At 46.7% G+C, this 13,903-nt stretch overlaps 1 protein-coding gene across 1 annotated transcript in view; it reads right to left on the reverse strand.

Annotated features, from left to right (window-relative positions):
- Positions 1-2,356: 2,356 nt before the first annotated feature.
- The window catches only part of LOC130490938 (zinc finger matrin-type protein 1-like), a 46,610-nt gene continuing 35,063 nt past the window's right edge, over positions 2,357-13,903 (reverse strand). Inside the window, exon 7 of the mRNA XM_056864740.1 lies at positions 2,357-3,149. Coding sequence (XP_056720718.1) covers positions 2,357-3,149 — 793 coding nt within the window. The remainder of the gene's footprint in view (positions 3,150-13,903) is intronic.

Raw genomic sequence — 13,903 nt, forward strand, 5'->3', positions numbered from 1 at the left:
ATGTGGAGCATTCTTGCCCTACCTAGAGGGACTCCTGCAGTTTTGATGCAGGCGGAACTTGGTTTACCCTCTATTCGCGCCCACGTGTGCATGTTGCCCTATTAAAACATCGGAAAGAGAACCCTAAAGTTTCCTCCAAACCAACTGGCCATTTAGTTTTGAGGCAATGCTCTCCAATGCCAGGGCTTGGTTAGTGTTAGTAACATCCTCACTTGCTATTCTATTGTGAATGATTTATAGGGTACTCCTATCCCAGGTTTTACCTTGAGGGACTGGGTATTTAGGTGTGATGCCGCATCAGACAGCCAGATAATCTCCCAGTCTAGATTCTTTCCCTGGTTCAAGTTCTTAAAAAGGAACCATGAAAGAGCCTCCTATCTAGCCAATATTTCTGCATACAAGCCTAGAGTTGCTCTCACATCAATCAGATTCCAGACCATGCCAACAGCTGTGTTGGCTGGGCACTGTGCCCAAATCCTGAGCGCCTCCCGCTTATGCATCTGCGGATCTTCTGAAATTCAGGACTTACCTCATTATGTGTTGTACTGCCCTTTATACAGTGAACCCAGATCTAAATTCCTTGCTTAATTTTTTTTCTAATATCAGCTGTTTTTAATGTTCAGGAAAAGCTTTATTTTCTGCTGTCTGATAATGACCCCATAGTTTCTTACAATTTGTCTTTTTGTTTTGGTGCCAAGGAAAATTTGAGCCAGCATTGTACTTAAATCAGATAACTAAATGTAATTTGATAACAATGTATATCTGTACTTGGTTTTATTTGTAGAAGCAGTTCTGATTTATGTTTATTTGATTGTAAGGGCCTTTGGCTATATACAATAAACGTGCAGCATGCCGTGTTGGGGCAATGCCTGGTTGCCCCGGTCAAGTGGCGGAGGGAAAACAAGCGGAAACTGAATCCAGACTAAACAGAAATTATTCTGATTGGGAAGGTAGAGGCTGTGGAGGGGTCTGTTTTGTCAGCATTAGTCCAACACCATCTAGTGTGTTTAAGGCTTTTACTGGATCCTGCACTGTTTCAGGGTCACCAAGCACAAAGAGTACTTTGAAATGCAATGGTGGGAACTGGTTCATCACCGGCTGTGCCACCCACACCAATCCAGGCTCTTGAAACTTCCAGGCTGGGCAACTGCGACTGACTTCCCCTTCAGGCTGCCCTTGAAAATGATTTGGAATCTTCAGCTGGTTTCCAATTTGGCTGCTTATCCTGAAACAGTTTCACAGGCTACCCATTTGCTTCCAAGACCAATTTAATCTACTAGGATTGACCTTCAAGCCCTATATGATTTGTGACCTGCCTACTTGAAAGACTGTTTTCCCCGATATAAACCTGTGCTCCACCTCTGGCTCGCCCCAAACCTCCCACTGGGGTCTATACGGCAGTGGCTCCGGCTCTCTGGAATCCTGTGCTGGAAGAAGGAAGGAGGGAGGATCCTTCCCTTGCCCCAATTCTGCAGGCTTTTGATGGACATGAGTCTTGGGGGGAAGGAACATATTAAGTCTATGGAAAATCTGAGGCGTGACTACTGATGTTTTAAGTTGTAGGAAGTTTTTAATTTGCTATCTTGTTGCTACCTTTGCCTTATTTTGTAAACCACCTTGAATTTATGGTGGAAAAGGTGAGATAAAAATGTTTAAATAAGGACCCAAGGTGACATTATGTTCCAATGCAGTTGTTTACCATACATATCTGTATGGTACTTAGAAAACAATTGTAGAAAACTGTCCAAATGGAACAGTAAAGCATAGAGTTAAAGATTATTTCAATTTCCCCAAATCAAAGAAATACAAATTTCCTTCAACAGATGATCTCTGCCTTGAAACAGATTGCTGTAACAACCAAACAAGGTTGCTTGCTTGAAACAGTTGTCCCTTGAGCGTGTGCTGCAGAGTCCCTTCCACGTGTGGTTGCCCAGATTGTCTCTCCAAGCAGTTCCCAGGTTCTTTCAGGAGGGACAGAGATCCACCTAACCAAAGCTACAGAAGAGATGCTGAACCAGAAGTTGAGTCATGGTGACGTTTTACACTCTGGGTAGATCTATTTGAATAACTTAATTTTTACTTATATCTCATTTTCCATTGTGAGACTGAATGAGAAAACAACTGTAAACAAGAACTAGAACAGACCCAACCCCTCCCCCTTCACAGTAATGTTTAAAGCTTTCAGTGACTAGAGATACCTGCACACCTGTACACCTGTACAAATTTTTAAATGTTGGTGAAATGCTAACCCTTCAACGTGCTTTATGGCACACCAGGAGCAGCACTGTAAAAGACTGGCTTTTTAAAGCACATATGCAGCAAATGCCTTTAGTTCAGGTTACAAATGAGCACCAAGTCAGAATCCTAGGACCGACTCATTCCACAGTATCTCCTCATCTATTGGTCCACCGGCTTCTCCCTCCTTTTTCTCTTTCTTGTGTTTTCTACTCTCCTTTTCAGAAAAACCACCTTTATTTCCTTTGTCTTTGCCATGCTTTGATTTCACCTCAGCGGAATCTGCAGTATCTTTTCTTTGATTTTGCTTCTCACTGCCCTTTCTCAAGCACATTTCGTCTTTATAGTACCGTTTCCTTTTGGGCTTTTGAAGGTGCTGGCAAGGGTTCTCTTCTCCATCTTCAGCATATTCCTTCTTGTTTTTCTTTGTCTTTTGACTTTCCCTGGAATAGTTGGGGCTCCTGCCTAAAAACATGAGTCTTTCATCAGATGACCAGTCATTATCATCATGTTTGCAGGTGGTCAACTGAGACCCTTGCTTTTCTGAGCAATGTTCTATACTCAACTGAGACAGAGGTACATTCTCTAGTTTCAGTGGATTCTCAAGAGTTGATGACCAACATGGCAATCTCTTTTCAACAGTGTCTGAAGGGGTACATGTTTCTGCAAAAAAAATGGAATGCTGGTCTGGTTCATACATATGTGAAAACTGATCTTGGTCAAACACAGGGGTCTCCTCCTGACCATTTAAGGCTTCAAGCTCTTCCCTTTGGAATTCCTTCTCTGGCTTTCTAAAATTAGTTTTTGGTTCCAATCCTCTTGCTTTTTGCACTTTAATGTAATCTGCCAGTTCATCCTGGAAAGAAAGATATGTTTTCTTGGCTTTCTTCATCAGACTGACTATCATGGCTTCTCTACAAGAATACAAGATGAAAGAAAATGTTGAAAGAAAAAAAATGAAAGAATTGATAAAAACAACAACAACAAAATATATGAACCAATTCAAATGACCAATGAGTTTTGTGGCAAACTGATATATGAGTAACTTCAGTTTCACTTGCCAAGACTTATTGAATTTTAATGGTGTTTAAATTTTTAGGATTTCAGCCTCAGCCAACCGAGAAATGGACCTTTTATCTTTACAGAACATACCTAAGACCTTAATATACAGGAGCTTAATTACACAGGTACTGCCAGATTCTGTTTTCAGTTTGCTGTGGTGCTGTTTGGTACCATTCTACCCAAGCTAGGGCACCACCACACAGTGCCCATGTAGTTAGCTCTGTGGCCGTGCTCCAGGAAGTACCATCAGAGCTTTCCTCAGAACAGGCCATTCCCATCAACATCTCCCCGGGAGAGGGTAGGAGCCAGCTCATAGGAACTCCCTTGAGCTGCACGGCTCCTCTCCCAGCAGGAAATGGGAGAAACGGGAGTGGAAAGTTAATTGTTAAGAAATTCAAATTCAACTTTCAACATCACTTTGTTTTTAAAATGCACCCCCCCAAACAACAACATAAAGGCTTTCACTTTCAGCAAATCCCAGAAGGAACAGCCTCAGCGAACTGCAGGAGAGCTGCTGCTAGGAAGGGTCTTGCTGTGCTATCCATGCCCCACTGCCAGTGTGGCACAGTGGTTAGAACAGGGGTCTACAACATTTTGGAGCCTGTGGGCAGCGTTGGCCTTTTGAGAGGGAGTGGTGAGTGCCGCTGCAAAATGGCTGCTGTAGGAAGCAGAGCCAATTCCAGTAGCTCTAGTGTTGCCACCTCTGGATTGGGAAATCCCTTCAGATGTTGGGGGCAGAGCCCAGGAAGGATGGGGTTTGGGGAAGGGAGGAATGTAGAGGGGTATAGTGCCATAGAACCCACCTCCCAAGGCAGCCATTTTCTCCAGAGGAACTGATTTCTGTTATCTAAAGCCAAGTCATAATTCTGAGAAATCTCCAACCCCCACAGGTGGGTGAAGAGCTTTCCTCTTTGCTTTGCAAAAGAATTGAATGGCAACTATGCTGAATGCATGAAGCTGCCTTATTCAGAGTCAAGCCATTGATCTGTCAAGCCTAGAACTGTGCGTATTTCATTGGAAGGACGTTCCAGCCCCTGGGAGGACAGCAAGCTTGGAGGAGGGGGTGGGACATCTCCACTCCGGCACCAATCTGGACTGTAAGATTAGAACAAAGCTCCCCCTCTGCTCTGCAAAAGCAGCTCATGGCTGAGGTCTGGCAGGTCACAGACTCCGCTCTTTCACTTTATCCCTCCCTGCCTCATTTGAGCCCATGAGGCACTCTCAAGGTCAGAAGAGTCTCTGCCCTGATTCTTGGTGGCATTCATGTTCACATTTCTCTCAGGCTTCCTATATCAATAAGCCTTTTGGGGAGGTTTTAAACCCCCCCTTTAAAACATTGATAAAAGTTTTTTTCTCAAAGAAAAGAAGGAATAAAAAGAAATGAAGGGATGTCTGGGAGGAAGAGAGGAAGGAAAGCGGAATAAAAAGGAAAGTATGAGGCAAAAAGAGAAGGGAGAATAAAAAGAAGGGAAGCATCAGGGATGGAGAGAGGAGGGGAAAAGGCATTTCCAGACGCCCCGGTGCCAGTCCTCCCCACCCTCCAGTGGCCATGGCCACTCCTGCAGCCATCAACAGTAAGTAGCCTGTTCATTTACATGAGAGTAGCCAGAATAATAGAACCGTAGAGTTGGAAGGGGCCATACACACCAAGCCCCTGCTCAATGTAGGATCAGCCTAGAGCAGGGGTGGGGAACGTCAGGCCCAGGGGCCGTATAAGGCCCGCGAAATCATTTGGTCTGGCCCTTCATGGGTCCTGCTTATCTCCAGCTCAGAAGGATGCTGCCCTGCCTGAATCTCTTGGGCCCAGCTGGGGATGGCAGAGCTCAAAAGCAAGTCACTCTACGTGGCAGACACTTCAAGCCATCTCCGGTGGTGCCTCTTGGCTAAATGTTTGACCAAATATAGCAGGCCAATTTTTAAGTTGATAATTTTGTATGGCTCACGAATGATGTCATAAATATCCAAATGGCCCTTGGCAGAAAAAAGGTTCCCCACCCCTGGCCTAGAGCATCCCTGACAAGTGTTTGTCCAGCCTCTGCTTAATGACTGCCAGGGAGGGGGGAGCTCACCACTTAGGTAGCTGACTCCACTGTCAAACAACTCTTACTGTAAATTTCCTCCCCTAATATCCAGTTGGTACCTTTCTGCCCATAATTTAAAGCTGTCATTGCAAGTCCTATCATCTGCTATCAACAGGAACAGCTCCGTGCTCTAAGTGAGGGGCCTTCAAAAACTTAAAGAGAGCAATCCTGTCCCCCTTCAACCTCCTCTTCTACAGACTAAACATTCCCAACTCCCTCAGCCTTTCCTCATAGGGCTTGGTCTCCAGTAACAAGCCCTGCTGTACAACAACCCCACCCACCTTCTGAAGTTTGGCTGGCATCAGAAGTACTGATGGGCATCATGCTGTTCAGGACCCCTGGGTTAGAATGACAGATTTGTAATGGACTGTAGATCTTCCCACTGCCTTTGACTCAGTTGACAGAGACAGACTTTGGCATAAACTGGCAGATACCAACATTGACAAACACCTTTTGCTCCAGAAAAGGTAACTTCATAGCAACTTGTCCTCTAAAATCAGAGTTGGAATCCCTGACTGATATTATTGTCGTAGTTACAGGCATGAAACAGGGCTGTGTTCTGGTCCCCCTTTTCAATCTTTAATGACATCATTAAGAGGCTCTCAGGTGCTGACTTTTTTCCTCCTTGCCTCAGCTCATGGAAAATATCATCTCTTTTATATGCAGATGACATGGTCCTATTCCCCATAACCTGAATTGGGCTGAGAAGGTCGCTGTCAAGACTCAGTGACTATTGCAAGGAAGAACGTGGTCTATAGATAATTTCCCAGTCAACCAATGGCAAACTTTTAAATACCTGGGAATCACATTTAGTGATACACTTTATTGGAAGGCCCACCTAGAATTTACAAAAGCCACAGCCCTCCTGCCAATGGGCACCAACTTAAAATTCTATCATACCAAAGGGGGCTAACCTGATAGATCTGGTAATAAAGGTATTCCAGAGCAAGTTGATTGCACAGCTCCTATATGGCTTTGAGGTATGGGATTGGAATGATGCTCTTGTAGCTAATCTGGAGGGAATCCAAAATCTGTTTTTGAAAAATATCCTAGCTCTACCTCCTAATACTCCTGGCTGCCTTTTATTGAGAGTGGAAACAGTCTTCCTTCCTTACGGACACGTGCTCACAAAGCCCTGTTTAATTATTGGTACAAACTGAAGAGAGCTCCAGTCAGCCAGCTCCCAGGTACTTATTTCGCATTAAGCCTAAAAGATCCCATATGGTCATCCAACGGCAATAGAATCCTTCAATTGTATGATTTGCCAGATGTTGTTCGAGGGGCTTCCCAAGAGGACTTCAATTTATAGGCCCAGATTTATAGGATAGATGCAGTATCTGACAGGCAAGTAATTCTAGGATCCAAACGTTTACCTTGGTATATATGAATAAAAGTAGATCATTCCAGGGCACACTGCCCGTCTATTATTACATTCTTTAAATTACATTCAGCTTTTATATCAATCGGTTTTCAAACAATGCAGCTATGCTCGAAGGGCGATGTTCCCAGTGACCAGTTGCCCAGCGTATATGTATTTGTGGAGGTTCAGAAGACCTATGCCATCATATGCTGGTTTGCCCTTTATATCTCGCTCCAAGACAAAAATTTGTAGGGACAATTTTGGCCAAGTTAGATCACCTGCCCTGAGGGGCACAACAAAAGCAGAGCAGTAATTCCTCTTTTGGTTGATCCCTCCCTGCCTTTCTTACGATGCAGCACAACAGGGTGGTTGTGGAGTCGATAAAGACATGGGTCTTTCTGACTCCCAAAGCAAATAACAGTCTAGGATTGATACTGTGGTTACTGAATGACTGGCGGGTGGTTCTTTTCACCCTGGTGTGATGCAGCAGCAAGTGGCTGTTTCTACTGTTCCACACACACACCCTTCTCCATTTGTTAGACTGAGCGAAAAGACAGAAGAAAAAGACAAGATATGGCTAAATACAGAACGAGAAGGGAAAGCTGAGGCAAGAGAGTCTTTGTGGGGAAAGAATGCTATGAGAACAGAACAGCATTTTGGATAATCAACAATCAACTTGACTGCATGAGACCTCATGACAGGGAAAAGTTAGTTGTCCATATTATTGTGACATTACTGACTTACATTCAGCATATAGAGAGAACCTTTTCATCACCACGATCTCTGTCTGATTTACGGAGTTGAGTAGACAGTGTCTCTTAATATGTAAAGGGTACCCCTTCACCACTCAATCACAGAGATCACCCTATTCACCTCCAGAAAAACCCGGAAGTGATGTCGGTGCGTCCAGCGGGGATGCGTGCATGTGCATTGCGCACCGTGGTCGCAGCCCTGCAAAACTCTCGCCAGTGGAGCTACAGGGCCTGGCAAGCCTACCTGTGGGTAACAGCAATTATACTTGCAACAAGTATAAGTTGGTAGCCCTACTGTAAGAGAAGATACAGGAACCTGAGCCACGCTTGTCCACACTCCATTTTGTAAAGGAAGGTGAAGAGTTCATGGACAGGATGCATGAAGCATTCTTTAGTGGGCAACAGGAGGAGGAGAGAAAGGTATCTAAAAAAACCAAGGAGCAACCAACACAGCAGTAGGGTGAATGGAAGAATGTGAACCACAGGAGCAGGAAAACCAGGAGTCATTCTGATCCTCTGTTGCTAAGCAATAGTTCCAGGATCTCCCCACAGATATTGATTCTGGACAACTAACCCCCCCAACCCCCAAAGCTTAAAGGAAATTTCTCAGGCCCCTGTGGATGAGAGGGCTCGAGCTTCCTCTCACCAATATAGGAAGAGGCATGATCTGGTAATTGAGGATTCCCTACTGAGAGGGGTAGAGTCTAAAGTATGCTGACCAGACTTGTCATCTCCAGAGGTCTACCAGGTGCACGCATCCAGGATGTGACAGACAGGGTAGGAAGACTCATCAAGCCCACAGATTATTACCCTTCCTTGCTCATTCATGTGGGATTAAATGATATTGTCCAACACAGCCCAGAATGTACTAAAAGAGACTATGCAGCTTTGGGTAAGAAGGTGAAGGACCTTGGGGCGCAGGTTGAATTTTTGTCAGTTATTCCTGTCGAAGGTCATGGCTTAGGAAGGCAAAGAAGAATACTGCAAATTAATGACTGTCTGCATAGATGGTTTGGATTTTTGGACCGTGGCTTATGCTTTCGAGATGAAGCTCTTCTATTGGGAGATTCTTAGCAACTCACGAGGGTAGGAAAAAATTGGTGAAAGCCTTGCAAACCTGATAAGGAGAGCGAGACAAAAACTTAAAGCCTAGTATGATGACAAGATGGGAACAATAAAGATTTGAGGGGAGTGGCACGTATGCAAGGAAACATTAACTTATGGATAAGTACAGAAACAAAAACCTCGGGGCACATAAACCATGGATACCTGTCTCTATACTAATGCACAGAGTATGGGAAACAAGCAGGGGGAACTCAAAGTCCTAATACAGGAAGAGGATTTTGACCTAATAGGCTTTACTGAAACTTGGTGGGATATCACTCATGATTGGAATATTGTCAGGCCTGCTTTCCACAGCTCTAAGCAGCCTGTCAGACTCTGACCGTTTTAGTTTCGATTCTACCAGGTGCCTCTCAAGGCCAAACTGCTAGCTGCTGCATTCCTGTTCCAGTGCTATCTCCCGTGGGAACGACTCCTCAGTGGAAGGGGGGCCGCCTTGACCTGTTGTGACTAATACTTTCCCTTATAGGCCTACCCCATGCTCCCAATTGCCATTCGTGCCAATGTACCTGTAAGCTCTGCAATACCTGTGTGTTTTCCATTAAATCAGCTCTCTTTTAGACTCTGTCTCTGGATGCTGTTTGTGGGACTACCATGGGACAAGTGCTCACATTTTGGCATGAATCCCTTCTCTGTTTTTCCCTGCCTGGCTGGAGCCCTGGAGGGTTCGCCGGGGCCTCGGATTGGAGCAGGAGTCGTGCTCTCGAATGAATTGCCTGTGGCTGGAGTCCCGGAGGGTTCGCCTAGGCCCCAGGTGGGAGCAGAGGCGCCGCTCCCCGGGTGGAGGGTTTCAGACTGAAACCCTGGAGGGTCCTGAACCTTGGTACCCTCCGTTGGAACCGTCGGACGAGTACCCTGACGACCCTTCTTTGCTAGATGACATCCTTGCTGAGGTGCTGCGAACGGATGCTGAGGTCAATTGCCTGATTGTACTCCTCCGAGCTCAATGGTGTCGTCTAGCTGACACGACCCCCTGGACAGACCCCGACGCAGACCGCAGTGCCCAGCACGAACTCCGCGTACTGGACGGCTTGGTGGAGGAAGTTCGACTGGCGCAAGAGGATTTAGTAACTTTGACCCGTTTGCTAGCGGGGTTCACTATACATGAAGAACAACCCAACCAGAACCAGTAGCGGCCCCAATCTGCCCCGTTCTACCCCGATCCATGGCGGGATCACGGGCGGAGGAGACTCGGGCCCCAACCGCTCCTGATGCCAACTTGTGCCTGAAAGAAGCATGGGATGTAGCGGCCCGAACAGCCTTACTGTTTCTGGGGCTGACCTCAGCTACAGCCACGGTGGCTGACCTCACGAAACTTTTAACCCCTGGGTTTGGAGCAGATGCTGCTCTGGCAGTTCGGGTTCAACCGTTATTGGACCTAACAAATTCCTCTGATCTCCTTCTGCTTTTGGAGAACGAAGCTCTCCTGATTGTCACTACGGCGATTGCCACCAAGCTCGAGGCTGACCAAGTGCTCGCAGACCGACAACGGGCCGAGGAACAGTTGCGGGCTGCAGATGCGGCGGCTCGGGCGCGGGCTGCGCAAGAAGAGGAGCAACGTTTGGCAGATGTTCGAGCCCGCACGCTCACAGACGAGAGTCCCAAAGACAGCACCGACTTTGGATTCATCCCCTTATTTTCTCCGAGTTTTGGTCCATATCGCGACACGCAACGCGCACGTCGCCATGCAGGTCGCTTCACTGAGCCGGACTTCTCGAATGAGGAAGACCTATATAGTGAGGAACCTCACTGGGCTACTGATCTCCGAGTCAGTCAATCCCGACGTATGGAGGGGGCTGGGGACGAAATGCGCCTCTTGAGGGACCAAAATCGGGACTTGAATGATCGTGTGGCCCGTCTGCAGGGCCAAATGGAACGGTTGCTTAGTGATAATGACCGTTTGCAACAAGCTCTAACAGCCCAGCCGGCCCAACCAGCGCCAGCCCAGCCGGGTCAACCAGCGCCAGCCCAGCTGGGTCAACCAGCGCCAGCCCAGCCGGGTCAACCAGCGCCAGCCCAGCCAGGCCAACCTGCGCCAGCCCAGCCGGCCCAATCAGCGCCAGCCCAGCCGGCCCAACCAGCACCAGCCCAGCCGGCCCAACCAGCGCCAGCCCAGCCAGGGGCGCCGGTCCCTGGAGCTCTGTTTCCGCTGCCTCCAGGGTAGCCGCCTGCCCCGCTACCTATACAATGGAAGCAGCCTCGACTGAAGGTAACCTACAACGGCGCGGTCGAATCCCTACCCTGTTTCCTGCATCATGTAGACAGTTACATGAGGGAACAAGGACAGTTCTTCCCCACTGAAGACAGTCGTGTTCGATTCGTTGCCTCTCTGTTAACAGGGAAAGCGGCCGATTGGATGGTCCTCCAGTTTGACACTCGGGCCCGATCCATTCGCTCTCTCAACAATTTCATGTTTGCCCTGCGGAGGCGGTTCGAGGATCCCTTCTTGGGAGAAAGGGCCAAAGCCGAACTCCTGCAACTCTGGCAAGGCTCTACTCCCGTTCGGGAATTCGCAGATGAGTTCCAACGACTTGCTAGTAAAATCGTGGATTGGCCTGAAGCCACCTGAATACATTACTTCCGAGAAGCTCTACACCCTGACATTTTGAACTGGGCGTACATGCAACGGGACCCCGACACCCTGGAAGATTGGATTTTACTGGCAGAGGAGGTGGAAAGCCGCCGTCAATTTATATCTCTGGTCCAACGCCGGACCAGAGAGGGGAGTAGTCATCAAAAATCTCCTCCTAAAGTTGCAGCCCCCACCCCACGGAGACCAACGCGGCCCACGCAGGACCGCGAATCCCGGTTCCAAAGAGGAGCCTGTCTCGTTTGCGGAACCATGGGCCACTTTGCTGCCGCCTGCCCGCTTCGACCAGACCGGTTGGTCCCTTCTCAGCAAGATGGACCGCCCCGGAATCGGGGGCGACCTCAGCGCAGAGGCACCGCGGCCAACCGTAGCTCTGCTCCTGGACGGACCGCGCCATCAGCTCTCCACGTCGGAGAAGCGCCCCTCGACCCTGCACCAATGAACCCATCAAGGTTCCGGATTACAAGTGCCCCACTGGGGGACAATTCGCCGTCTTCGGATGAGGACATAGGCTTGGACTCCCCGGCTTTGAATCTCGAATCTCCTCTGGATCTGTCAAAAAACGGGCAGGGTCTGCGGTGAGAGGAGCAACACCGCGGACCCTCACAGCTATTCCTGCAAAACCCAACGCTCCGGTGAAGGTGAGTGAGGTCGAAGAGACTGTATATGTGGACGTAGTGTTACAATGCCATCAAGGCGGCCCCCCTTCCACTGAGGAGTCGTTCCCAGGGGAGATAGCACTGGAACAGGAATGCAGCAGCTAGCAGTTTGGCCTTGAGAGGCACCTGGTAGAATTGAAACTAAAATGGTCAGAGTCTGACAGGCTGCTTAGAGCTGTGGAAAGCAGGCCTGACATTATTAGGATTGAGGGGTACAACTTGTTTAAAAGGGATAGACAGATAAGGAAGGGGGAAGAGTAGATGTATGTCAAAGATGTATATACATGAGGAAATACATGAATCTGACATGGAAATTCAGTCAAGAGTCTATGGGTAAAAATAAAAGAAGAAATAACAGTGATATTATTATTGGGATCTGCTATCAACCACCAAACTAGGCAGAGAACTTGGATGAGACAGTCCTAGACCAGATTACAAAGTTCTCAAAGAGACAGAACACAGTGGTCATGGGAGATTTCAATTACCCAGATATCTGTTGGAAGTCCAACTCTGCTAAATATGCAAGATCCAATAAATTCCTGACTTGTCTTGCTGACAACTTCATTTTCCAGAAAGTGGAGAGGGAAACAAGGGGGTCTGCTATCTTGGACTTGATTCTCACCAACAGGAACGACCTGGTTGATGAGATTAAAATAGTGGGCACCCTGGGTAGTAGTGACCCTGTAATTTTTGAATTTACAATCTTGGGGGAAGGAAAAGCTGTACGTAGTCAGACATATAGGTAGGACTTTAGGAAAGCAAATTTTAACAAACTTAAACTTATGCTGGGTAGAATCTCCTGGTCAGAAATACTTAAGGAGAAGCGAGTTCAAGAGGGGTGGGAGTTTTTTAAAAACTGAAATACTGACGGCACAATCACAAATTATTCCTATGAGAAGGAAAAATGGGAGGAGCCTAAAGATGCCAGGGTGGCTCCATAAACATCTTTTTAAAGATTTGAGAAATAAAAGTCTCATTTAGGAAGTGGAAGGAGGGCATTATAACCAAAGATGGATATAAACAAATAACCAGTGCTTACAGGGAGAGTGTTAGGAAAGCTAAAGCACAGTATGAGCTTAGGCTAGTGAGAGATGCTAAACACAACAAAAAAGGGTTCTTTTCCTATATTCAGAGTAAGAAAAAGAACAAGGACATGATAAGCCCATTGCGGGGACCAGAAAGTGAAATTGTAACAGGAGATGAAGAGAGGGTAGAACTGCTCAATTCCTCAGGGCCAGATGAATTGCATCCAAGGTTACTCAAAGAACTTGCAGATGTAATTTCTGAGCCTCTGTCCATTATTTTTTAGAATTCTTGGAGAACAGGTGAGGTACTAGAAGATTGGAGGCAGGCAAATGTTGTCCCCATCTTCAAGAAAGGGAAAAAGGAGGATCTGGGCAACTACCAATCTGTCAGCTTGACATCAACACATGGATTAAGAAAGGATGGATCTGATTACTAAGAGTCAGCACAGGTTTCTCAAGAACAACTCATGTCGCACTAACCTTATCACTTTTTTATTTTTATTTTTTAGAAAGTTACTACCTTGCTGGATCAGGGGAATGCTGTAGACATAGTTTACCTTGATTTTAGTAATGCTTTTGAGAAGGTTCCACATAATATTCTTGTTGACAAATTGAGAAAATATGGTTTAGATCTGTAACTGGTTGACAGATTGCACCCAAAGAGTGCTTGTTAATGGTTCTTCATCCACTTGGAGAGGAGTGACTACTGGAGTGCCTCAGGGATCTGTCTTGGGCCCTGTGCTGGATGAAGGAATAAAGGGGATGCTTATTAAATTTGCAGACAATACAAAATTGAGAGGGGTAGCAATTATGGCAGAAGACAAAGCCAGGATATAGGATGATCTTGACAGGCTAGAGAATTGGGCTAAAACCAGTGAAATGTATTTCAACAGAGACAAATGTAAAGTTCTGCATTTAGGTAGGAAAAATGAAATGCATAATTATAGGATGGGGGAGACTTGTCTGAGCAGTAGTGTGTGCGAAAAGGATCTAGGTATCTTAATGGATCAAACACTG

This window comes from Euleptes europaea, chromosome 18, assembly GCF_029931775.1.
Source record: "Euleptes europaea isolate rEulEur1 chromosome 18, rEulEur1.hap1, whole genome shotgun sequence".
Classification (NCBI taxonomy): domain Eukaryota; kingdom Metazoa; phylum Chordata; class Lepidosauria; order Squamata; family Sphaerodactylidae; genus Euleptes; species Euleptes europaea.